The sequence below is a fragment of the Hemitrygon akajei genome, chromosome 13 (genome assembly GCF_048418815.1).
Source record: "Hemitrygon akajei chromosome 13, sHemAka1.3, whole genome shotgun sequence".
Taxonomy (NCBI): Eukaryota; Metazoa; Chordata; class Chondrichthyes; order Myliobatiformes; family Dasyatidae; genus Hemitrygon; species Hemitrygon akajei.
In genome coordinates, this window is record NC_133136.1 from 44,356,824 (window position 1) to 44,384,712 (window position 27,889).

The 27,889-nt window shown below is 39.1% G+C and overlaps 1 protein-coding gene across 2 annotated transcripts; it reads right to left on the reverse strand.

The window, feature by feature from the left end:
* Positions 1-170: 170 nt before the first annotated feature.
* On the reverse strand, positions 171-27,840 carry dimt1l (DIM1 dimethyladenosine transferase 1-like (S. cerevisiae)). Of its 2 annotated transcripts, none has more exons than XR_012101257.1 (12): positions 27,605-27,840; positions 24,430-24,503; positions 21,447-21,533; positions 20,788-20,849; positions 20,535-20,628; positions 17,047-17,096; positions 9,634-9,757; positions 8,977-9,069; positions 4,005-4,069; positions 3,719-3,782; positions 3,251-3,374; positions 171-1,952 (listed from the first exon to the last, which is right to left on the reverse strand). XR_012101257.1 is itself a non-coding variant. In XM_073064509.1 (12 exons), the coding sequence occupies exons 1-12, from the start codon at positions 27,660-27,662 to the stop codon at positions 1,910-1,912; spliced, it is 921 nt and encodes a 306-aa protein (XP_072920610.1). In that variant the 5' UTR covers positions 27,663-27,840; the 3' UTR covers positions 171-1,909. The 2 variants fall into 2 exon arrangements, 1 of the variants encoding a protein (XP_072920610.1); XM_073064509.1 differs by having other exon boundaries at positions 3,251-3,357.
* Positions 27,841-27,889: the final 49 nt, after the last annotated feature.

The window sequence follows — 27,889 nt, forward strand, 5'->3', positions numbered from 1 at the left end:
AAAAATGTCAGTATTAAGCTAAAGAGGGGTTGGCAGAGAGATGGATGAGACAACAAAAGGAACATCTGTTGATGAAACCAACTGACTGATAGCCTATGTGCAGTTCAACGGAAATGCTCAGGTTGGACTAATGATGATGGAAAATAATTGCAGTTAAGATACAGAACAAGCAAGTTTAAATTTTTATTTCAAATCTCCCAATTCTAACAAATTTCATCAATTACACAAGTTTACATTGACAATTTAAGCATCAGATCTTCAGTTTAAAAGTTTGTTGAAATTTAGAATTCACAAGTTGGCTTGTCACACACAATAACAATCGTGGTGTGTAGGAGGAAAGTAATTTGAGAAGAATGTGATTACTACTTCTGCGTGTGAGTTAGTGAACTGGTTCAGTTGAACCTATCAATTTGTGCTTATCACCATGTTGTATACGTTAGTACTTCCATAATTGAATATGGTAGAATCAAAAGTAATTTACAAAGATGTCACTGGGCAGTGTATCCATGCCAGCAAACAAGCATGTGGCTTTGTGGTTTACAGGCCATCTCTATGTAACAATCATTATGTTTTTACAGGTGCCCACAAGCTAATTTTGAACCCAGGTTGGAAAATACACCATCCGATCACTATACAGACCACACCTCCACAGAAGTGTAATAAATGGCATTAGAACCACATAAGATAGGGGAAGGAGGGCAAGAAAGAAAACTATTTCTGCCATTTGATAGAAATGAATGTATATATTTGAATTTATTATAAAAGTTCTTTATTTAGGATCTGTCCACAAGTCAGCCACTTAACCTGGGAATGGCCCGTACATTTTAAACAAATGGATGTTCCTATCTCTACTATTGACTGGTATCCAATTTCACAACACCACCATAGTCATTCATAGATTGATCAACTTTAAAAGGAAATAAAAGTTGTTCAAAGCTTTAATTTTGTTTTCAACTAAATTATATTTTCTAAAATTCTCTAGTTTTGGCACATCCTTGAAGTCCACAAATCCACTCAAGATGTACTGCAAATCTGGCTCTCAATCTTTCCAATTATGCCTTCATTATCCCTATCATGGCGTAATAATATCTTAGCTGTAGCCAAAATAATGGCCCAAGCAGCTTCAGCAAAACATTTTATGTTACAAAGTATCTTGTGCAGTCTTAACATCTGTGTATAAAGTGTCAGGTCTGCTTCCTGGTTTTCAACTTCATAGAATTCCTTTTTAGACCATACCAAGTATTAAACAGTTGTGAATGGAGTTCAATGCTCAGAATGTTGTTGCCCTGGCCAATCTGGTAATATATTCCTACAAGGCATAGCTTCTCAAATGGGTGATTCTTGCATTTATTTCCAATATTCTTTGGTTTCTCACTGCTTTCGTTGGTCAAATTATATCCCTACAGGTTAAGAGCCATTTGCTTAGTTACTCTTCCATAACTACAATAAATCCATTGATCATCAACTTATCTGCTATACCAAGTTGCCCAACTTTATTCCTTAACCCAAATCTAGAATTGCATTCTTGGATTTGAAAGAAATACAACAAATACCAGTGGGACTATTACAGTTATGGAAAAAAGCCACAAGAAATTAGTTTTTCTTTAAACTTAAGTTTTGAAACTATTTTGCTACCTTACTACACATACTTTATATATGACAAGCTATTATAAAATACATACAAATATACAAATTTAAAATTAGCATATGTTCCATGTTAATATTGTTCAGATATTATATATCTACTTCCAGAACTGGGCATACCTGTGCAAACTTACAGTAAGCTGCAGTCATGTACAAAGGAAGCTTCAGTTTTACTTAATCTAAAACTCCCAAATGATTGTACATCTCAATACTGTAACAAAAAATAGAAACTATCTAGCAAACAGTCAAGTTGCAGAAAATACTCTCATGAGAAGTGGATTCCATGTGAATTGAAACCATGAAGCAAACTGCAGAAGAAAACAGAAACATTACCTGAGTGGAATGAAATTGTTTCTCTACATTTCTCTCTCTTGGAGAGTATTTTATCTAAGTTTAAGTACAAGAAATGTGAACATTTTAGAAAACAAATTTACTGCAATCAATAGTAGTAAATAGAAAACACAGATTTTTCTAAATATTAAAACTTAATTACAAACATTAAAACTATAAAAATGTACAAAATGCAGTTGATAATATTCTATTAAAGCATAACCACAAAAGTTAACAGAACCTCCAGACCAACAAAAAAAAACACAAAACATGGGTTTGGTTCCCATGCTGTCATCTTCTAAAATTCTGTAACACAATTAAAAAATTATTCCAAATACAGTGGATTGCAGTTAACTGGGACTCATTAGGACCAGTGCATTTTTGGCCCAATTAAGCAGCTACCCTGATAAGCCAAAGTTTCATGGAAATAGTTTTAAAAAAAGGTATAGAAAAAGACAAACTCAGTAACGATTTATGTAGTTAAAGTAAATACAGAACAAATTAGAACACCATCAATAGTACTATAAAACTATTAGTTCCTTGTAGTCATCAACAGAGGAATTCATCCAGTCTATGCAACAAACAAAAGATGTATTGCATTGAACTGCTGCTGCTAAGTTAACAAATTTTACGTCACATGCCAGTGATAATAAACCTGATTCTGAGATAACTGGTGCAGAAAATGGACTGCCTTCATACAATGTTATCAAAGAATTTTCATTGTAATGTGTGACTGTTGATAACTTCAAATTCTTAGATGCTAACTTGAAGTAGTGACATTTCATTTTCACTCCCTTTCTGGCATCTCCAAGCCTGAATGCCTGAAACCGCATTGAGCAAACAGCTCAGAATGTCTTACTGCTTATTTCTCACCAACTACCTGCTTTTTGAACACAAACACACACAAATGACACTTAAAAACTTTGCAATAAGCATGTCTTAACAACCACACAAGTGCGTGTGAATGATGCTACTTAGAACCTGTTTGGCAAGTCTGCCCCAATTAAGCAGCATAAATGTTCCAAATATTAAAGGGAATTCTGGCAATTTTCTCAACTAGTTTTTGTGCTTTAAGAGTTGCCCCAAATGAACGGCTCCCCCAATTAACCAGAATCCACTGTATTCCATACCAATGGGCAGATGTTACTCATTTACTCAGGTACCTCAAATAATTGTACGTTACTTGGTCTGAGAAGGAAGGCAAAATTGCTATGAATTAAGAGGATGAAGCTCATGCATATTTATAATCATGCCAAATTTAGTAATTTCCAGTTACCTCATGAAGTCATCTATGTCCATCGTTCGAGCCCGTTTTTCACTGCATTCAGTTTCTTCTAGGATTTTCTGGATTTTTTCAGTAATATTAAAGTTTTCTGGAATTTCCTACAGCAAACAGTAATCTGAACAATGAGTGTGTATTCAATATTTAAAGCTTTAACTGTTGGGATTTGTACATAACCTTTAAAGTAATTGTTTTATATCGGACATGTTCATTTTCAAGATGAATTTTGATTTTTGTTAATAGTGATTCTTGACATGCACACACAATAATTGGGTTGGTTTTGTCCATACTAAGACTTATAGGACAGAAATGAACAAGATAATAGCCTATAGAATTAACTATTATATGAACAGATTTTGTAACTGGTCACATTAGTTTAAAAAGTCTGAAAATTATTTTATAACATTAATTAACTATTATGGCAATTGTATACCAAAACCAAAATACAACTTTTATACTTACAACATTATGCAAAGAACAGTGTATTCTGTAATTTTTTTCCAGCAACTGTTCAACTGCACTAGATCTATGAGTAAACACAGATAAATTTTAACAGACCAAGTTTCTTTGAAGCATCAAACTGAATGTAGATGCACAAGCAATCAAGTACATTAACTAAGAAAACTGAAAACAAAAATTATGAACAAAACCATTTTAATGAAATCTGCTTGTACATTACTTTTATTACAATATATAAGCAAAGTGTTATTTTCCCCTTCAAAAGAAATTCAAATATCAAAATACTTACTTAAAAGCTGCAGCTAGAGTCTTGTTTTTTCTCACAAATGCTATCCTGACCAGACCATCCCATTCCTAGTATTGAATAAAAGGAAGATTTACGAATTGGAAGGTAATAACTTTTTCACAAGTAATCTTAGAATTATCAAACCTACTGGCTCAGAGGAACCATTCATCACTCATCTAAATCACAATACAATTTCACATGATGGAAGCCATATGAAATATTGAGGTTTTGCATTAATAAACACCAGAAGATAAATATGCCCCAATGATAAATGCTGCAATTCATAAGATAGAAGGGATATATTTAAGAACACTTTTCCCACCAACTGAATTCCTGATGATAACCAATCTGCATGGAAAGGTCCCACCAATTGTGGAAAAAACCAGTCATATCATAGTAAGTGAGCAAAGGGCTAGCAAAACCAGGAAGCAGTACTACAGTCAGAACTTGAGCTAAATTTTTACAAATCCATCCTTACAGTTCCTGTTGCATTGCTTACATTGTGGCAATAAAATGATCAGAGCTAATGAGCTAAAAAGCAAATTATTTAAATCAATCTTGAACATTGGAGAAAAAAATTCACAAATTTAAAAATGTATTTACCGTAGTCTGCCATTTTACCTACATGTAACATTGATGGTGAATATTGGTATACTATGTAATAGTGGTATGGAACTGCTTTCCTCAGATGTGTAGTTCCAACACTGGGTTATTTTTGGCAATAAATCTTTTGCTAATTTTCCTCAACAAGAGGGTGAACAGCAATTTGTGTTGTCCTATCAACAATATGATTAAACAGCCCAATCGCTCAAAATAACTTTTTAAAAAACAGGATTAAATAATGGCCCAGATTTTGCTGGGAAATACATGTCAATCCCACATGTTCTTCACTACTCTGAAAGATTCAGGATTCCTCTGTGAACATGCAAGCTCTGACAATGAAAGCCCATGCTCCGTTGCAGTACCCTCCAGAGTTCTGTGTACAGGATTCATGATCCTATTCATTTGAATGGGAAAATTAGGTCCACTTTTTAAAATATTGTTCTAATTACATTTTCAAGTGTTTTTAGTTGATTTAATATTTATACATGTTTAATAATAGTCATTTAATTTTTGATAATTGCATTTCTGATTGCAATCAGAAACAACGAAAAACTTGACAACTGACAAAACTGGAAGCAGAACTTTGTTAGCTGTTGAAACACTGAAGGCACACACTCAGCGATTCAGGAACAGCTTCTTCCCCTCTGCCATCTGATTCCTAAATGGACACTGAATCTTTGCGGACACTACCTCACCTTTTAAAAAAAATATACAGTATTTCTGTTTTTGCTCTTTTTAAAAGTAATTCAATATACATAATTGATTAATTTTTTTTCTCTGCTAGATTATGTATTGCATTGAACTGTTGCTGCTAAGTTAACAAATTTCATGTCACATGGCGGTGATAATAAACCTGATTCTAATTCTGAAATGCTGGAGGAACTCAGCAGGCTAAGCAGCATCTATGGAAAAGAGGACAGTTGACGTTTTGGACCGAAACCCTTCAGCAGAAAAAAAAGTTGAGGAGTAGATTTAAAAGGTGGGGGGGAGGAGAGGGAGAAACATAAGGTGATAGGTGAAACACATGGCCTCTGTCACAATGAAGCCACACTCAGTTTGGAGGAAAAACACCTTGTATTTCCGTCTAGGTAGCCTCCAACCTGATGGCTTGAATATCGATTTCTTGAACTTCTGGTAATGCTCCCCCCCTCCCTCGCCTTTCCCCATCCCCTTTTCCCTCTCTCACCTTATCTCTTTGCCTGCCCATCACCTCCCTCTGGTGCTCCCCCTCCCTTTTCTTTCTTCCATGGCCTTCAGTCCTCTCCTATTCTCCTTCTTCCAGCCCTGTATCTCTTTCACCTATCAAATTCCCAGCTCTTTACTTCACCCCCTCCCAGTTTCACCTATCCATCTCCTTTTGTACTTAACACCTTTTGTAACTATTACAGCCAGTAGTCTTTTTGGATATGTCTCTATTAGCTTTGCACAACATGAGGGAGCAAGATTTGCCCAATCCTCTTTGCTAAGTTGCTCAAGCTGTGCCAGGTTAGTTGGGGAGCACTTGTGGACAGCAACTTTGAGATCTTGCCTGAGATGCTTGATTGGGTCACAAAAGGACATCAATTTTCTTCATTTGAAGCCACCCCATGGTTGCTCTGGCAGTGTGCTTTGGGTCATTGTCTTGCTGAAAGATAAACTTCCTTGCCAGTTTAAGTTAGCAAGTATTTTATCCAGGATCTCTCAAGAGAATACTTAGAAAGAAATCAGGAAGGCTAAACGAAGGCATGAAGTTGCTCCAGCAGACAAGATGAAGGAGAATCCCAAGATATTCTACAGGTAGGTTAAGAGCAAAAGGATTGCTAGCGACAAAATAGATCCTCTGGAATACCAGAATGATAATCCATGGGTGGAGCCAAAACAGATGGGGAAAATCTTAAATTAATTCTTGGCATCTGTATTTATTTGGGAGATGGATAATGAGTGTACAGAAGTGAGGCAAAGCAGAATCAACTTCATGGATCCTGTACAGATTACAGAAGAGAAGGTATTTGCTACCCTGAGGCAAATCAGGATGGATACATTTCCAGGGCCTGATAAGGTGTTCCCTCAGACACTGGGAGGCAAATGCAGAAATTGCCAGGACCCTAGGAGAGATATTTAAAACATTCTTAGCATCAGGAAAGGTACCAGAGGATTGGAAGATAGCCAATGTACCACAGTTTAAAAAAGGCTCCAAACAGAAACAAGGAAATTTAGGCTGGTGAATCTGACAGCAGTTGTGGTAAGTTTATTGGAAGGCATTCTAAGGGACAGGATATGTAAGTTTTTGGATAGGCATGGACTGAGGATATTCAGCATGCATGGTAGGTCATGACCAACCAATCTTAAGAGATTTTTGAGGAAGTTACCAGTTAAGTGTATGTTGTCTACATGGACTACAGTGAGACATTTGACAAGGTCCCGCATGGGAGGCTGGTCAAGAAGGTTCAGTCGCTCAGCATTCAGGACGAGGTAGTAAATTTGATTACATATTGGCTTTGTGGGAGAAGCCAGAGAGTGGTAGACGGTTGCCTATCTGACTGGAGGTCTGTGACTAGTGATGTGTTCTAGGAACTGGTGCTAGGTCCTTTATTATCTGTCATCTATATCAATGATCTGGATGATAATGTGGTTAATTGCAGCAGCAAATTTGCAAGTGACACCGAGATTGGGGGTGTAGTGAACAGCGAGGAAGGCTATCATGGCTTGCAGAGGGATCTGCATCAGCTGGGAAAATGGGCTGAAAAATCACAGATGGAATTTAATGCAGAGAATTGTGAAATTTTGCACTTCAGTAGGACCAACCAGGGTAGGTCTTACAAAGTGAACAGTAAGGCACTGAGGAGTGTGATAGAGCAAAAGGGATCTGGGAATACGGGTACACAATTAGTTGTAAGTGGTGTCACAGGTAGATAGAGTCCTAAAGAAAGCTTTTGGCACATTGCCCTTTATAATTCAATGTATTAAGTACAGAGGATGGGATGGTATATTGGAGCTGTATCAGACATTGCTGAGGCCTGATTTGGAGTATTGTCTGTAATTTTGGTCACCTACCTACAGGAAAGATGCAAACAAGGTTGAAAGAGTGCAGAGAAAATTTACAAGGTTGTTGCCAAGTCTGGAGGACCAGAGTTATAAGGAAAGATTGAATAGGTTAGGATTGTATTCTTTAAAACGTAGAAAAACAGAGATAAGATCTGATAAAGGTATACAAAATTATGAAGGGTATAGAAAGGGTAAATGGATGCAGGCTTTTTCCACTGAGATTGGGTGAGACTACAACCAGAGGTTAGAGCTTAATGGTGAAAGGTGAGAAGTTTAAGGGGAACATGAGGGGAAACTTCTTCACTCAGAGGGTCAGTAGGCAGTTTAATTGGTTTTGGCATGGACTAGATGGGCCAAAGGGGCTTGTTTCTGTGTGGTACTTCTCTATGACTCTATGTAGCAGTATTCATCTTCCATCAATCCTGACCAGATTTCCAGTCCCTGCTGCTGAAAAGCATCCCCATAGCATGATGCTATCTACACCACACTTTACAGTAGGGATGGTGTTAAGTGGCTGATCCACACATACCACTTAGTGTTAAGACCATAAAGTTCCATTTAGTCTCATCTGACCACAAGACCTTCTTCCACATCTTTACAGTATCTTCTAAGTGATATGTTGCAAAGTCTTTACAGAGAAGGATATGCTTCTTTTAGCCAAGGCTTCTTCCTTGGCATTCTTCTATAAATACACTTGCTGTGCAAGGGCTTAGAGATTGTGGAGCAATGAACTTCATCTCTAGTTGCAGCCACTTACTTATGCAGCTCCCTCAGAGTGACTGTGGGCATCACTGTAGTCGCTCTTACAAATGCCATTCTTCATCAGTGACTAAGTTTAGAAGGGTGGCCTAGGCAGTGTGGCTGTGGTTTCCTATTTTAACACTTTTTCATGATGGTCTGCATTGAACTCCATGTCTTTTGTCTTCATTTTGGGTTTTGTTTATTGAAAATATACCATGCTTTTGGACCTTACAGACAGGGGTATTTATTCAGGTGATCCTCCAATTTCCTACATCAACAAATTAGGTGAGTTGGTAAGGTAATATATAGTATTGCACTTGAGGAAAGTTAGTGCAGTAATTAACAGGGGATCAATACCTTTTCAGCCCCTATTTTGGTTTTTAATTTTTAGTAAATTGTTGACAGGTTTTGGAATGTTTCTTTCGACTTAACACGATGCACAATGTTTTATAGATTAGTTCAAAAAATACTGCTTCAATGTATTTTAAATTTAGAAAACCAGACAATACAATCAGAAAACAGTAGTGGGGGCAAAATACTTTTTCAAGGTACTGTATTAGTAGATCATTGAATATACAACATGTAAAATATACGAATCAAATTTCACCTGGAAGTTAACTGGTGGCGGTGGATTCTTTGGTTCTATTCTAACCACACTTGATTCTACTTTAGGTGGAGGCTTGAAGTTGTTTTTTCCAACCTAGACAAAGAAAAAATGATATTAACTTGCAAGTGATTTTGTAGCTTTGTACAACTGAAGTATAACACCCTAGGATTCACTTGGTAGCACTGTTCTTTGAACTAGTCACAAAGTCTATTGCTGCTTCAAATATGTAAACACTTAATTTCGAAACTGCAGCACATTACCAATGAATGGTAGAAATGCTGCACGTATGCACTACTTTTGGAAGGGATGTTAATTAGGGGACCTCATGTGGCTCCAGTTGGAAATTCACAGAGCTGTCTGCTGGTGCAAATACCTGAGTAACACTTGATGTACGGTATAAAAACACAAGCTTAAAAAGAATGAAATTTGCTGACAATACCAGGATACTGTACATCTCCAGTGAAAATATCCAATCATGTCTGACAAGAACTGGATTAAAAACTAACCGCACAGTTTATAAGAAAATATGTTAACAGTAATAGATAAGTGATGGAAGGGAAGCACAGTGCAAAGACAAAATATTGTCCTGATTTGGCATATTAAACATATCCATACATCAAGTAACAAACACCTGAGTACAATAATTCTGATCGTAACCTTCATTAGATGGTCAACACGTGCAAGTAGTTGTGTGTTGATTGAGAGCCTGCAGTATAGCTTATCTCCTGGCTTTGCAACAAGTCGAAGAGCAAATTCACGTTGAAACATTAATACTGCACACCTGTAAATAGAAATGGATCAATTCATTTATCAATGTAAATAAAAACAAGACCTACTTACCACTTCAATGACTGCAACACCTCCTTCTGCTCAGTTTTACTGAAAGAGGACCTATCAAACTTGACCTTTTTAAGCAGTTGTTAATAGTACAAAAGTCATCCACAGAAGCAATGTAGTACAGAGCACTGGCATTACCCCTTCCCCTCCACCTTTTATCAAGCTCACCCTAAAATTTTCAACATATCTTCAAATATCTATTTGTATCTTTATGCTAACTGCTTTAGGGCAGATAATTTTTGCCCAAAATAGAAACAAAATGCTGTAAATATTAAGCAGATCAGACTACATGCGTGGGAAAGGAGAGCTAATGTTTTAGGTTGAAGACCCTTCATCAGAACTGGGAAGGAAACAAAAGAAGTTTGTTAAACTGCAGGGTGGGTGCTGGAGGGGTGGGGGATGTCTCTGATGTTGATCTTGTCAATGAGCGAATGGTAACAGAGATTGAGACATAGGCAAATGAACAGAAACAAAGGAATGGAGAAAAAAAATGAAGGAGTGATGAAAAGCAGAGCAGGAAGACACACTTCACAGGTTAGACTGACATATATGCCCTCCACTCTCAAGAAATAGAAAATGGGGTGAGAAAGGACACACAGGCCTGAGGTAGTTACAGTGGCATGCAAAAGCTTGGGCACCCCTAGTCAAAATTTCTGTTACTGTGAATAGCAAAGCGAGTAAAAGATGACCTGATTTCCAAAAGACACAAAGTTAAAGATGACACATTACTTTAATACTTTAAGCAAGATTACTTTTTTATTTCCATCTTTTACAGTTTCAAAATCACAAAAAAGGAAAAGGGCCCAAAGCAAAAGTTCAGGCACCCTGCATGGTCAGTACTTAGTAACACCCCTCTAGGCAAGTATCACAGCTTGTAAATGCTTTCTGTAGCCAGATAAGAGTCTTTCAATTCTTGTTTGGAGGATTTTCGCGCATTCTTCCTTGCAAAAGGCTTTTAGTTCTTTGAGATTCCCTGGGCTGTCTTGCATTCACTGCTCTTTTGGGGTCTATCCACAGATTTTCAATAATGTTTAGGTCAGGTAACTGTGCGGGCCATGGCAAAACCTTCAGCTTGTGCCTCTTGAGGTAGTCCATTGTGGATTTTCAGGTGTGTTTAGGATCATTATCTTGTAGAAGCCATCCTCTTTTCATCTTCAGCTTTTTTTTTTACAGACGGTGTGATGTTTGCTACCAGAATTTGCTGGTATTTAATTGAATTCATTCTTCCCTCTACCAGTGAAATGTTCACTGTGCCACTGGGTGCAATACAAGCCAAAAGCATGATTGATCCACCCCCATGCTTAACAGTTGGAGAGGTGTTCTTTTCATGAAATTCTGCACCCTTTTTTCTCCAAACATACCTTTGCTCATTGTGGCCAAAAAGTTCTATTTTAACTTCACCAGTCTTCAGGACTTGGTTCCAAAAGCATCAGGCTTGTTTCGATGTTCCTTTGCAAACTTCGGACGCTGAATTTTGTGGTGAGGACGCAGGAAAGGTTATCTTCTGATGACTCTTCCATGAAGGTCATATTTGTGTGGGTGTCGCTGCACAGCAGAACAGTGCACCACCACTCCAGAGTCTGCTAAATCTTCCTGAAGGTCTTTTGCAGACAAATGAGGGTTTTTACCTTTCTAGCAATCCTACCAGCAGTTCTCTCAGAAAGTTTTCTTGGTCTTCCAGATCTCAACTTGACCTCCACCGTTCCTATTAACTGCCATTTCTTAATTACATTATGAACTGAGGAAATGGCTACCTGAAAACGCTTTGATATCTTCTTTTAGCCTTCTCCTGCTTTGTGGGCATCATTTATTTTAATTTTTGAGTGCTAGGCAGCTGCTTAGAGGAGCCCATGGCTGCTGATTGTTGGGACAAGATTTGTGGAGTCAGGGTATTTATAAAGCTTTGAAATTTGCATCACCTGATCTTTCCTAATGATGCTTGTGAACAAGCCATAGCCCTAACAAGCTCTTTAATGTATGAGACCTGGGTAAAAGTTATCTGAGAGCTCAAATCTCTTAGGGTGCCCAAACTTTTGCATGGTGCTCCTTTCCTTTTTTTCCGCTCTCAAATTGTACAAAACAAAAATAATACACTAATCTTGCTTAAAATGTTGAAAAGAATGTTTCATCTTTAACTTTATGACTTTTGGAGATCAGTTCATCATCTACTCACTTAACTATTCATAGTAACAGAAATTTTGGCCAGGGGTGCCCAAACTTTTGCATGCCACTGTATCATTTATAGGTGACTGATATAGAAACATAGAAAATAGAAACATGAATATAGAAACTGATATAGAAATATAGAATCAAAAATGCTGTTCATGGGTAAAGTGGGTGTGGGGGTGATCATAGAAACATAGAAAACCTACAGCACAATATAGGCCCTTCGGCCCACAATACTGTGCCGAACATGTACTTATATTAGAAATTACCTGGGATTACCCATAGCCCTCTATTTTTCTAAGCTCCATGTACTGATCTAAGAGGCTCTTAAAAGACCCTATTGTATCCACTTCCACATTCTGATATAGAGAAATATAATTATCCAAAATTGTAGAAATCAGTATCAAATCCAGAAGGCTACAACATGTTCAAACAGAAAATACAGTATGTTCCTTAAACTTGCATTAAGCCTCTTTAACAGTATAGGAGATCAAACTGATAGGCATGTGTGGGAGTAGGATGAGAAGTTAAAGTGGCAGGCAATGGAAAATTCAGCCCTGCAGACTAAATACTAAATACAGGAGTTCCAAAAAGCAATTGACCAAGTTGTATTTAGTTTTCCCCAATATAGGAGGCTACATTGTGAACACCAAATATACTAGATTGGAAGTGCAATAGAATCTCTGCTTCATTTGGAAGTGACTGGTCAAAATATAATTGTTACAGAAAGAGCAATGAAAAATCCTTCTCTATCTGTGTGTGACAGTATTCCTGAGTCTCCACTTGGGATTTGCATGATTGACAGTAGTGAAAACCAAGAGGAAACTATTGGCATGCTGAAGGAAGCCCTGAACACTGCCAAGACCAATATCAAAATTGTTTTTTGGAATGTATGAACCAGGTACAACACAGGCAAGCTAGCACAAATAACTGCAGAAATGTGTTGTTACAACTAACATATACTGGACCTCAGTGAAAGCGGGTAGGCAGGGTCTGGCTGACTAAAGGCAGCAACTGGTTTTAAATTCAGGAAGGGAAGATGGTCAGCATCATAATGGCATAGCTGTCATTTTGAAGGAAGGCATTGAGAGGTGCTTGGAGTGGAAACTGATCAACAGCAGGCTGATGAGAGTCAGCCTGACAGAGAAGCAGGTGAACATGACTGTGATTCAGTGCTATGCTCCAACTAATGATAGTGACATCGAAGAAATGAACATCTTCTATGAACAACTGCAATTGGAGGTAGAGTTAACATCACACTATGACATAATCATTGACATAGTCATGCATTGATGTGGAGCGATGAATAGGAAGACTGCTGGAATTCTGTGTCATGAACAATCTGGTCATAGTAGGGACCCTCTGTCCACACTGTGAAATCCAAAAACTGATATGGTGCTCACCCAATGGACACGACAAGAACCAGATTGACTATTTAATGATCAATGGTACAGGATGCAAAGGTGAAGAGAGGAACAGATACAGGAAGTGATCATCACCCTGTTGTAACAGTGACGAAACTCAAGCACAAGAAAAAAATCCAGACCTTGATGAGGATGTGTCAGAAGACAGGATTGACACAATGTGGAAACAGATTGCCTCACAGCAGTGAGGCTTGTCTAGGATACAGAGCCGGAAAGAAGAAGAAAGAATGGATACAGCAGGAAACATGGACAGCCTTAGAAGGACAGAAAATTAAAAAGAAAGTGTTAGATGCAAAATCAATACAAATTAAGGTGAAACTTCAAAAAGCATACACTGAAGCTAACAAGAAAGAGACTTAGAAGAAAGGATAAGAAAATCTACATGGAAGACCTTCCAGGAGGCCAAAGCAGCAGCCAATCAAGGTGGTCAGAGAAATATATACAGAGTTCACAAATGGTATGCAGAAAGTTCCAGGCCAGAACCCGCAGTCATGTGAGAGATAAGAACGGTCTTTTTTTGACAACTGAGAAAGAGCAAGAACCTGATGAACAGAGTATTTCAGAGAATTACTGAATAGACAAACATCAGAGGAACTCCTGACATACAAGAGGCAACAGAGAACCTTGGCATCATCACACCCAAGAGACTGTTGCCGCGATTAAATCATTAAAAAAAAGCAAAGCTCTAGCACATGGCAATATGAACCCCGAACTATTCAAAGCTGAACCAAAAGTTGCAGCAGCCATCCTGCACCACTATTTACTATAATCTGGGAATGGGGACAAGTACCCTAGGACTGGACAGAGGGAGTTATTGTTAGGATCCCCAAAGAAAGGAGTACCAAGTGATTGCAACAACTGGCATGGCATCACACTTCTGTCAGTGCCCAGGAAGATTATCACCAAAGTTATCATCCAATGGATTACGGATGCAATCAAAGTGTGCTTGAGCAAGCTGGTTTCAGGAGAAAGAGGCTGTGTCGACCAGATCTTCATGCTACATACCATCATAGAACAGTGCACAGCGTGGCAGAGACAAATGTATCTGAATTTTGTAGACTTTAAAGAGGCCTTTGTTAGCATCCACAGGGAGGGTCTCCGGGGAATTCTCAGATCATACGGGATCCCTTACGAAACTGTCCATCTTATTCAGAGTTTCTATGCTAATTTTACCTGCACAACTGGGGGCTGCAATTTGAGCTTTGAAGTCAAGACAGGATGCAGGCAAGGCTGTGTGATGTCGGCGATATTATTTAACCTGGTGATTGGGTTATGAGGCAAACAAAGAAAGACAGACAGAGAGGCATAAGATGGCCTCCATTCCTACTTTAGAAGACCTTGAGTTTGTGGATGACCTCACATTACTATCACATACACATCAGCACATGCAGGAGAAAAATCAGCTCCTGTGTCCCCTTGGTGGACAGGCTGGACTCAGAGTCAGCCAGAGAGACTGAGACCATGACCTTCAATGTCGAGTCTCCTCCTCCCGGCAAGGCATATGACATCGACTTGCCCAGCTCTGGTCGATTCACCTATCTTGGCAGCATCATTTGGCAAGATGGTGGGACCAATGATGACATGCAGTACAGACTCAGCGAAGTTGGAAGTGTCTTCAGATCAATGAACAGCATATGGGGATCAACCAGGTACAACATCCACAGCTGTATTCTGTCCATACTCTTGTACAGGTCAGAGTGCTGGCACACAAGTGACAGAGAGCAACCTTGCCAAGGCTGTCATCATTCCACACCATGAGCCTCTGGAAGGTCCTCCGTATTTTCTGGCCAAGAAAGATCTCCAACCATTCCCCATGCCTTCAGTGTCATCTAGAGGATATGGCTACAATCATCATGAGGAAATACTGAAGGTGGATTGGGCACGTGATGAGAAGAGAGGCCAACTCCATCATCAAGACAGCACTTCACTGGACCTCCGAAGGGTGGAGGAAATGCGGGAGACCAAAAAACAACTTGGAGTTGTACCAGAGGCAGAAATGAGGACCCTGAATCACACCTGAGGTATAATAGAGAAGATAGCCAAGGACAGAGATGCCAGCAACTTAACAGGCAGTAACTAACTTCATTTGGAAGACTATCTGGTCATACATGGTGGGAAGGGATGAGGTGAAAGGATGTGCGTTGCATCACCTGCAGTTGCAAGGAAAATGCCGTAACAGGAGTGGTTAGTGGAAATGGAATGCTGGACTGGGGAATGCCCAACGGAATAGCAAAATGCTGAAATAGGGGAAGGAGTATCTGGTGGCAGGATCTCTTTGCAGGTGGTGGAAATTGCAGAAAATCTACTGAATGGGGAAACTGTTGGGGTGGAAGACAAGGACCAGGGAATACTATTCTTGATCTGTTATGACAGCGATGGAGAAATTGGGAGAATAGGGTCCTCAGAGAAGGCAGGATGGAATGAGTAGTCATTGGGTTAGCATTGGAGTTTGGTATGCTTGTAACAGATCTTAGTAGCTAGCATATCTCCTGAGAAAGACACAGTGGAAAGGAAAGGAAATATTTAGAGACTGACCATTTAAAAGAGAGGGTAAGGTAGAAATCAACAGCCAAAGTGATATAATTGTCAATTTCAGCATGTACATAAAGCAGCACCAATGCAGACATCAACGTACCCAAAAAATGCTGAACAGGCAGACGGGGTAAAAACTGAAACAAAAATTGTTCCATACATCCCACAAAGCAGCAGGCACAGCTTTGGGCACATGCCTGTGCTGATAGCTACATGCTTGATCTGGAAAATGTGAATGGTGTTGGAGAAGCTGTTCCATAAAGAAACAAATTTAGCATAAGTGTTTGTGGAGGAGAACTGCAGGTGGTGGAAATTGCAGAAAATCTATTGAATGGAGAAGCTGTTGGGGTGTTGGGTCTCTGCTCAAGAAAAACATGGTGTGCCCTCAGGCCATCCTGACAGGGGTTGAAGGTATAAAGGGACGACATATTCATGGTCCAAAACCTCTTGAAAACAGGGAATTGAAAATGGTAAACATGGCACAGGGCATCAGAAGCATAAAGGATGTAAGATGGAAGGAAATGGAATACGAGAAGGATACCATCAGTGTAGAAAGGAGTAACAAGAACAGATTGAGACAATAAGTCTGCCAAGGTAGTCCTGCTTGTGTATTTTAGGTACCAGATAGATAGATAGAAACTGCTTGTGCAAGTTGTGGTCAGCATTAAAGAAACCAAATGCAGATTGATGACTGCTTTGTGGACAATCTCTGTATCTCTGACAATCTCAGACCACAAGAGAAACCCAGATTTTTCTTTTGCCTGTCTGCCACTTTACTTCAGCATCCCATTCTGATAGATTAGCCTGTGGTCTCCTCAACGTTAGAGTCAAGCCTAATGCAAGCTTGAGGAATGCTATCTTGTTATCCGACTGGGCATGCTGCAGCCTTCTAGACTCAATATTGAACTCTACAACTTTGGGTAACTTGATTTCTCTATCTGTATCAGTCATCACATCTGCATCAGTCATATTAGATTTCCAGCAATACCAGTATTCCTCTCCCACCCCACCCCCATTTTCACTTTGCAGTTTATCCTATTTTCCTTCACACCTCTAGTATCCTAATAATCCAGTATTTTCATTTTATAAAATAATGCTGAAAAGGGCGTACCTGAAGAATGGTCTGTGCAGCAGTAGTTTAAAAACAAATGGTGAGGAGATCTGTAAACATTATAATAAATCAAGTTACAACTCATTTTCTGCAAAAACTAAATGCATTATTTCCTTTCAAAAATATACAAACTAGTCCAATGAAAACATCACTCTGATTAACTTTTCATAGCATACAATCAAGCCAATGCATCTACGTCATTAGGAACACTTGCAAAGCAACTTCTGCTGTATGTTTTCCTAATGTGGATGTTATTTAAGCCATGTAAGATTACCTTGCTCAAAGCTACTTAACTACATTAATAAAAACGTTTTGTCCTATAATTACAATACAAAAAAAAGGATTCATTTTAAGCAATAAACAACACACACAAAATGCTAGTGTAACACAGCAGGCCAGGCAGCATCTATAAGGAGAAGCACTGTTGACGTTTTGGGCTGAGACCCTTCGTCAGGACTAACTGAAGGGAAAGATACTAAGAGATTTGAAAGTCACTCTGCCTGTCCTCCATCTCCCTCTGGTGCTCCCCTCCCCCTTTCTTTCTCCCGAGGCCTCCTGTCCCATGATCCTTTCCCTTCTCCAGCTCTGTATCACTTTTGCCAATCACCTTTCCAGCTCTTAGCTTCATCCCACCCCCTCCGGTCTTCTCCTATCATTTCACATTTCCCCCTCCCCCCACTACTTTCAACTCTCTTAGTACCTTTCCCTTCAGTTAGTCCTGACAAAGGGTCTCGGCCCGAAACGTCGACAGTGCTTCTCCTTATAGATGCTGCCTGGCCTGCCGTGTTCCACCAGCATTTTGTGTGTGTTGCTTGAATTTCCAGCATCTGCAGATTTCCTTGTATTTGCATTTTAAGCAACAATCTCTGGTTCTTTGTTTTAAAACTCTCCCATCAATTATAATATTTGTGCTTGTATTCCCAATCCCCTCAAAACACAGGAATGGTCTGAAACATCTATGTGACTTGATACTTTTAAACATCTCTGTCAAATCATGTCACAATATTCCCTGGTGAGCAAAAATAAGCTCATCCTTCCTTGTTACCATTAAGGGAAGGAAAGCAATACCCAGTTAAAATACACTTATTTCAATGCACAAGGCTTAAAACCTCAGAGCCTGGATTGGCTCTGAGAACTGAGATGTTATAGCCATGGCAGAAATGTGCTCAAGAGAAGGGCAGGATACAGATACCACAGTTGAAAGGTGAGACAGAGGTACAGGTATATGATCGGGGATGATGCCCTTTTGATAAAGCAGATGTAAGATTAGTGCTTGCAGATGACATTCTTGGGAGATCACTCAGGGAAACCTTATGGGTGTAATTTAGATACAAGGGGTGGAATTTGTGAAATGTGCCCAGGAAGGTTCTCTGAGTCAGTATATAGAGGGCCGTACTTGGTATTATCTACTCTTAGGAAACAAGGCAGAGCAAGTAATTGAGGTGGAGTAGTTAGGGAGCCTTTGGCTCTCGTGACTATAATTCTATTAGCTTTAAGATATTTGCTCATAAATCACTAGAGATGTTCCCAAAAACTAGGTGTTCCATTGTTTAAGGGTAGCAAAAACAAACCAGGTAACTAAGACTAGTCAACCTGACAACAGAAGTGGGGAAGTTACTGGAACTCTGAGGGACAGGATCCACCAGCATTTGGAGAGATAAGAGTTTAATTTGGAGTCAGAATGGCTTTGTGCGTGGAAAGCCATACCTGGTGTTCATTTTTGTTTATATTTCCCAAAGAGGTAATCAAAAGATAGATGAGGATAAGGCAGTGGATGATGTATATTTGGACTTTATCAATGCCTTTGACAAGGTCTTGCATATAGGCTGGAATGGAAGGTTAGGTCCAATGGAATCCATAGGCATCTGGTTAGGTGTATTCAAAATTGGCTTGAGTGGTAGTTGAAGATTGCTTTTTGGAATGGAAGCTGGTGACTAGTGTTATGCCACAGGGATTAGTGTTAGGTCACTTGTTATTGGATGTGAATGCATCTGGCTTGATCAGTAAGTTTGAAGATGACACAAAATTATGAGACATTGCTGGTAGTGAAGGTGGTTATCACAGATTATAGGGGAACTTGATCAGTTGGGAAATGGACCAAAGAATGGCAAATAGACTTCAATATAGGTAACTATATACGTGATACTGTCTGAAAAAAATAACTTTTGGAAAAAAAAGTAAATTTTACAGAGTGGGACGTCCTATGAATGGCAAGGTAATGGAACTAAGGGATTTGAGAGTACATGTGCATAGATTCCGGTTTTTTATCACTGAGATATGTCGGCGAATAAGGGAAGACCTGATAAAAATATGTTTAAAATTGTGGGAGGCATAGCCAAAGTGGATTTTAAGTCTTCTCCACAGAGTAGGTGAGTCTTAAACCAGGGGGCATGGTTTCAAGGACAGATGGCAGATTTAAAATGGATTTGAGGAGCAGTCAGAGGAAATGGTTAAGGCAGATACAACAGTAGTATTTGGAAAGGGGCTTGGAGGAGTGGTGTATAGAGATATAAGAACTGAACAAGAAATTGGGTCTAGCTGGGTTGGCACCAAAGTCAGCTTAGACTGGATGGCCTGAAGGGCCTTTATCCATTCCCTATTGCTCTATGACCTACCTCGAGATGATCTAGAAAACTGGACTTTGTCTCATTTAGTACTATGCAGAACATAATAGCGTATAACACAGGAAAAGGCCTTTCAACCCACAGTTGTGTCAAGCTAATTATCAAATAGCCAGCTAAACTAACCTGTTCTACCTGCACAATATCCATATCCCTTCATTTTCCTCACATTCGTATGCCTATCTAAATGTCTCTTAACAATTCCTACTATATTCGGTCTCTACCACCAGCATAAACTGGATATTCCAGGCACCCACCACTTTCTCTGGAAAAAAAACCACCCTGACATCTCCTTTGAAATTGTCCCTTTTCACCTTAAATGCATGCCCCTGGATATTAGAAATGTCAACCCTGGTAAAGAGATATTTTCTGTTACTCTATCTATGCCTCTCATAATCTTGAAAACCTCTATCCGATCTCCCATCAGCCTATACTGCTCTGGAGAAAACAACCACATTTGTATGACCTTTCATTATAGCACATGCCATCTAATCCAAGCATCATTCAGGCAGCCTCTTTTGCACATTCTCCAAAGCCTCGACATCCTTTCTACAATGGGGCAACCAGAAATGTATGCATCATTGATATCAAGCAAACAGAAGTGGTTCCAGAATATAACCTCATGGATTACATTCACTCATCAGATGCCAAGAACATTCCCCCCGCTTACCAAAATATTTCTGCCCTGTCAATAAACTTAATTTATAAGTAAAACTTACTGCCTACACCATGTCTGATCTTCACTAATCTAAGTTGGCACTGCAACTTTTGGTAGCAGTAAGGTAGAGATCAAAACTAGTACTTAACCATAGTACATCCTCAACAGTAATGGAACAGAGCTCTTCTGATAAAAAGGTAATAAATTACCTGATATGGTAAATTTGCTACACATGCATCAAAGAATGGCAAGTCTGTCTTCAGCACATCTCCAACCATTATTTGAAGTTTATTTGCAACAGGTCTGAAACAAATTTACACAAGAAATAAAAATATATTTGAAATAGAAAAGCAGACAAAACTCGACATTAGTTGCAATCCAAATTCTTTAGAAAATGATTGTCACCCACATGATTCATGATGGCACTTAAGTACAGTAATATAAAATACTTATATGACTTACGTTCCTTGAACTCTTTTCTGTAGTTCAGCAACAAGTCTGCTATCAAGTTCACAAGCAATTACCTATAGTGAACATAAAAATCAAAACCACTATTGTTATCATAATATGCTAAAATCCATTGAACATCAACAAATCTGAAGATGTTTATTAGAGATCAGGCTGGCTTAGAAATGTGAAATTAGTTTAATTTGTGAAAAATAAACAAGAATATGTCCTTGATGGTCAGATACCAAGAACTTTAAAAGCTTAAAAAGGATCAGGACATTGAAGCACACTTAATCATAAACTAATCCACACACAAAACAAAAACAGAAAAAGTAATAATATTGGAGTCTAATCCAAAAAAGAACAGCCCAAGGGCAAAACTTAGAATAGGTAAGTGGTTAGTGTGTGAAAAAATACTATATGTAATTCATAAAACCTTAAATCTATAAGCAATGGAAAGCAACAGAGCAATGAAATAAAGTGATTTAAGTGAATATAATCAATCACAAACATATCCTATGTTTGAAACCAAAATAGAGATATAGAAGGCTGCAGTAAAATGTCCTAGAATAAATATTGTGCAATAAAAAAGCAGAAATCTACCATAGTGATTAAGTATTGATCTCTATATAAAGCGAGCTTGCTTGCACATTGTTCTGCTTTCCTTGCCATACCTTTTTCGCTTTTTCCAGAATCTTCACAGTCATGTTACCTGTACCAGGGCCAACTTCCAGTATGACATCTGTGGGTCTAATAGCAGTCTTAATGAAACAAAAAATGAAAATTAAAAAGTTATTCCATAATATCATGTACTATATAAACTGTTGAAACTATGCAATTATTTTATATAACATTAAATGTATTGTTGGAATATTCCAGATTGCCAAACTAACCTGTTCGAAGATGAAGTACAAGTGCTTACAAATGCAAAGCTACTCAAAAGTTACAAATAATGAACTATGTATTATTAAACGCAATCTGAACAATTTCTTCTTTTCATCCCTGATAATTATTTTATGCACCAGGCCAGCAGTGTTCAGATACTAACCAAATCTATTTTCTTTATATGTATCTTCAAGTACTCCCTCTTTAAGGAAATGATTTTTAAGAGAATCCAATGTTTTGTTATAAGCCAAATGTTACAGTTGCTTACAGTTTTGCTGGTCTTTTAATTACTTGGCTTGACTTGCTAACATGTAGGTGACTGAAGAAATAAATGAGCACAGGGAGCACATACTTTATAATTTCAATTTTCTTTTATGGACAAAACAGCAGGGTGACAAAATCACCTTGACACATTGAGTTAAAATTTAGTGGAAACAAATAAAGATTGCAAAGTTCTTCTTCTGGACATGAGTAAAATACAGTGTTTTTCAGTTCAAATGAGAAATGCCTTCCAAGTCTTGAGGTCACAATTTCTTAAGATGCTTATTTCAGGAGTGAAATCATTCATACCATACCATTAAAAGGTACACCTCAAGAAGTTTGGCAATTATTTGCTATATATATCAAATGGAATAAATGATCCCTAAATCCCCAGATCTGTGAATAGATAAATGAAGACTTGTTCTAATTTATCCAAAATTGATAGCAGATTCAAAAAAAAACCTAGGTTGGTGTTGGAAATTCCAATCACCCATTAAAATTAAATTCAGAGATATGCTGGTGTATGTTGTCGAAACAGAAAATCCAAGACATCTGCCACAATTCTGTATCACTGCAATTTAGTACAGAGATTTACCTTACTGGAACTCCACGGTATGAGTGAAATAAAAAAGTGCCTCTTGAATTCGACTTGAAGTGTGAAGCCGGGAAGGATCATGAGACAAAGATAAGTTATGCTTCCTAATTATTATTTAAAAAAATTAATTATGTATATAAAAATATTCTTAAAAGACTCCATAGTTTGACAAGAGGCAAGGTTGCTCTCTCAAAGGTATGCCCTGCCAAATCCTTTGAGGGACAACTAGTCATGTAAACCACAAACTGGATTGTTAGCTTCATGGCAGTGATCTATAATAAATGTTATTCAATCAAGAGTACTTAAAAATATGGATCTGCAGAGCACTGAATGACAAATCAATTCATTTTAAAATGTTAAATAAATTCTATTTCCTCTCTTTTTTAAATTCCACATTGCAGCTAAGACATTAACTCCCAAGTTATTCTATACATAAATGAAGAGCAAGAGGATAACTAGAGTAGGACCTCTAAAGAGCATGAGTTTGGAGGCCAAGGATTTGGGCAAAATCCTAGATGGGTACTTTGTGTTGATATTCACCATGGAGAATGCATAGAAGATAGTGAAAAGAACGTTATGCATACTCATAAGATAGGATATTTTGAGATAAGAGGTAGTATTGGGTCTCTTGAATAACGTTAAGGTGGATAAGTCCTGAGGGTCTAATGGTCGTTGAAAGAAGCAAGAGACAAGATTGCTGGGGCCTTGATCAAAATGTTTGTGGCCTCTCCAGCCATAACTGTACTCCTGGAGGATTGGGAATAGCTAATACTGTTTCTTTGTTCAAGAAGGGAAATATGGATAATCCTGGAAATTAAACGTCGGTGAGTTAGGCAGTGGTAGAAAAGCTATTGGAGAGGATTGTCAGCATTTGTAAAAGCATGACCAAATTAGGGAGAGTCAGCATGGCCCTGTGCAGTGTAGATCTGGTCAAATGAGTTTCTTGAGGAAACAAAGGATTTTAATAAAAAGAGGTGTTTGACTTTGGGGGATCAAATGTAAAGGGAAATGTGTAATTTGGTACACTAATGCTATGACCCTCAACAATATTATGTACAGAGGAATCTTAGGGCCCATGTCCCAGCTCCCTGAAAGTGATTGCACAAGTTGACAGGGTGGTAAAGAAAGCTTATGGCATGCTTGTCTCTATTAATTGAAGCATATAAGTTCAAGAGTCAGGAAGTCATGTTCCAGTCCTGATGAAGGGTCTCAGCCTGAAGTGCTGACTGTTTACTCTTTTCCATAGATGCTGCCTGGCTTGCTGAATTCCTCCAGCAACTTGTGTGTGTTGCTTTGGATTTCTAGCATCTGTGGATTTTCTCATGTTTGAAGCTTATAAACCACGGTTAATCTGTGCTTAGAGTGTTGCATTCATCATTGTAAAGTTGTTGAGGCTTAGGAAAGGGTGCTGAAGAGGTTTACCAGGATATTTTTCTGAGCAGAAAGTATGAGATAAGAGTAGAGAAAGGACAGAGGTTTATAAAATTATAAAAACCATAGGCAGTTGTTTTTTTTCCCCTTCCAGTGTTGAGGTGAGGGGGAAAAATTCTAAGGAGATATGTAGGGCAATGTTTGTTTATACACACAGAAATGGTAAATGCCAAGAATACGCTGCCAGGGTTGGTGGTAAAGGCAGATAGAAAAGAGGTGTGTAGAAGTCTATTAGATAGGCACACAAGTATGCAGAGAATGGAGGGAAATGGAAGATGTGCAGGCAAAAGGGATTTGTCTACTTAGGCATTATTAGCTTAATTAGTTTGGCACAACATTGTGAAGCAAAAAGCCTGTTCCTGTGCTCTATTGTTCTATGTACCAATAATCATTTAATGCATGTAAAGACATTCCAAAACCTAGAAATGGAAATGTTAAATTATATATGCATTGGACTAAACAATATGGCATATTGCCTACTGTACCTTGTCAATGATGCTATTCACAATTAAAGGATTCTTCAGAATATGCTGTCCAATTCCAGTGTTGAACACAATACCTAAGGAAAGCATTACCAAACTGAAGTTATAAATACAAAAAAGTTTTTAAAAATCCCAATTTTGCCAAAGCTAGCACGCATGTAGAGCTTGCAGTACAACAAATATTTATAAAGCAGAAACTACAGACAAATTAACCTGACATATGATAGAAAAAGGAAGAGAGCTGGCAGGCAAAAATAGCTAGTCCTTAAGGAAACAGAAAGAGCAAGTTTTCTAAAGTTGCAGAATCCAACATGCCCAGCCAAAAGATGTGCTGATCTTCCTTGTTCTAACATTGCAGGAGGCCACAGACGAAGTTCAGAATTGGAGTAGTATCATAAGTTGCAGACCACAGGTGCAGGCGTTCTGCAAAATGATCAGCAAACCTGTATTTCTGTTCGTCGATGTGGATGGGCCACCCCATGAGCGCCACAGGTAGTGCACTAGATCGGATGAAGTGAAAGGAACCACTGCTGCCTTACATGGAAAGACTGTTTCATTCCCTGGATCAACACATAATAAATGCTGGAGGGAGTCAGGCAGCCTCGATGGAGCACAATGAACAGTTGATATTTTAAACCAAAATCCTCCATGGATACTGCCTGACCCACTGAGTTCCTCCAACATTTTGTGTGTGTTGATCCAGATTTCCAATACCTTAAGTTTTAATGTGAGAATAAATTCAGCCAAGTGAATGATGTGTAGGCAAAAGAAAACTAGGTAGGTCTTAGTTTGAGGAAGGAACGTAAGTGTGGAGGGAATGTACATTTGGGTTGAAGATGAACTGGTTAGGCCTAGAGAACTGGGAAACTATCACAGAAGTAGTGGAATTGGCACAAGAATGTAACAATGGAGTGAAGGCAATAAAAAAATGAATTTCAGTAGACCAGAAGCAGACTGTTTGTAATCTATAAAGTGACATGTATGAGAAAGTAGATGGTCTGATTAATAAACCTGCAGAAAACATGAAAATTGACACAAATAGCAAAGACAATTGTCTAAGGATACATAACTCTGTTAGACAGTTGGGCAAGGAAGTGGCAGATAAAAATTACTTCAGACATTTGTGAGATAATGCAACTTGGAAAGTCGTTTTGGCAGCACATACAGAGGGAGAATTGATGGGGCCTTGACAATCATCACTAGCACCACCAAAACTGAAATGAAGCCATATTGTGTGTTTGTTCAAGAAGGGCAATAGGGATAATTCAAGAAATTATAGGCTGGTGAGCCTTGGAAGGTCAAATGCGAGGTGAAAATATACAGGTAATGGCAGCCCCTTAACACCATGTACAGAGTGACCTGTGGTCCAAGTACGTTGCTCTCTGCAAGAGGACACACAAGTAGACAGGGCAGCAAAGAAAGCATATTGTATATTTTTCTTCAATGGCTCATATATTCAGTGTACTGCCTGGATTAGAGGAGATGAGCTAAAAAAAAAAGACTAGTTAGACAAAACTGGGCTATTTACTCAGCAGTTCATGCTGTGGGAAACTTAACAGAAGCTTCTGAAGTTATGGAAAGCATAGATAGAATATTTTTCCTCAAATAGTAATGTCAAGTATTAGAGGAAATGCATTTAAGAGAGATAAAGAAAGCTTGAAAGAGATGTGTGAAGTAAGTTTTTTTTTAAATTACATTATCTAAAACTTGCAGAACCAATTAAGATTTTAAGTCCTGCTTTCACATTTGGAAAAAGGAAAAGTACTCATTCAACAAATTCCTTGGACTCAAACAAGTATATTTAACATAAACACCTTTCCCTGTTGCTGTTAACTTTCTATTGCTACATTTGGCACAGAAATGTTCTACATAAACTTGCTACATCAATAAAACTATCAGTACAATTAAAGTGTTTACAGGAACAATCCCATTACAAATGTTGGACGGAAATGAATAAGAGATTGATAGATAACTCACGGATCCCACAGGAAATTACAGTGTAATAGTAGCATTACAAGTACACATATATAATTAGAAGAGAAATAGAAAGAATAAAATTAAGTTAGCAGAGCAGAATCATTTTATTGAGCCAGCTGTCATCACCGTGTTGATGCCATTCCCCCAGCACGCCACTGCATAGATTGTACTGCGGACAAGAGATTGGTGGAACATGTGAAGAAGAGGCCTGCATACTCCAAGACCTCAGTCTCCTCGGATAGTAGAGGCGACTCTGGCCCTTCTTGTACACAGCCTCTGTGTTGGTACTCCACTCAAGTCTGTCATCCAGATGCATCCCCCAAGTACTTGTAGGTCCTCAGCATTAGTAACAAATCTGTGCATAACAGGCCCAGGCATAAGTTGTCTCCAAACACACATTACAAAACCAGTTTGACACAGGCATAGATATTCCGGGGCTAGGAAACAATGCCAGTTGGATTGACAGAGGTGGCAAAGAGTCTGTTGTTCCCGACTCGCTGGCTGGAGAGAGGCATAAATTTTACGCTGGCTGGAGAGGGGCATAAATTTTACGCTGGCTGGAGAGGGGCATAAATTTTACGCTGGCTGGAGAGGGGCATAAGTTTTACGCTGGCTGGAGAGGGGCATAAATTTTACGCTGGCTGGAGAGGGGCATAAGTTTTACGCTGGCTGGAGAGGGGCATAAGTTTTACGCTGGCTGGAGAGGGGCATAAGTTTTACGCTAGCTGGAGAGAGGCATAAGTTTTACGCTGCCTGGAGAGAGGCATAAGTTTCACGCTGGCTGGAGAGAGGCATAAATTTCACGCTGGCTGGAGAGGGGCATAAGTTTTACGCTGGCTGGAGAGGGGCATAAGTTTTACGCTAGCTGGAGAGAGGCATAAGTTTTACGCTGCCTGGAGAGAGGCATAAGTTTCACGCTGGCTGGAGAGAGGCATAAATTTCACGCTGGCTGGAGAGGGGCATAAATTTTACGCTGGCTGGAGAGGGGCATAAGTTTTACGCTGGCTGGAGAGAGGCATAAGTTTTACGCTGGCTGGAGAGGGGCATAAATTTTACGCTGGCTGGAGAGGGGCATAAGTTTTATGCTGGCTGGAGAGGGGCATTAATTTTACACCTACTTCTTCTGTAACAGCCCCGTATTCCGGCAGAGCCAAGCACCACACGATCCAACCTCCCCGCCTCTCCGGGACTCCTACTTCACCTGCAGCCGCGGTCTCCCGGAGGCCACGCGACTTCTTCTCCCTCTTGACTTTAGGCATCTCGCCACGAGCCGCTCCAGCACCGAACGCGAACCCAACAGTCTTGCCCGCACCGCTCACAACCCGCGCGTTTCCTCCTTCAGCAACCGAGCCCTGACCTCCGACGGAAGGACAGAACCCCGGGGAACCAGGTCAGTTACCGACTACCACCGGTCGCGGACAGCACGCCGTCGCTCGGGATGACGTCACGACAGTAAGGAGCTAAGTCAAGAGGACTCGCCCAGCGG

What these genes read in the sequence shown, in the direction of transcription:
- dimt1l (XM_073064509.1), bottom strand. Translation starts at nt 27,662, where the DNA reads ATGCCTAAAGTCAAGAGGGAGAAGAAGTCGCGTGGCCTCCGGGAGACC. An exon ending in TAGCAAATTTACCATATCAG is followed by an intron (nt 17,097 to 20,534) that starts GTAATTTATTAC and finishes TAATGTTTACAG; the next exon opens with ATCTCCTCACCATTTGTTTT. An exon ending in CTGCACAGACCATTCTTCAG is followed by an intron (nt 9,758 to 17,046) that starts GTACGCCCTTTT and finishes TTCTATTTACAG; the next exon opens with GTGTGCAGTATTAATGTTTC.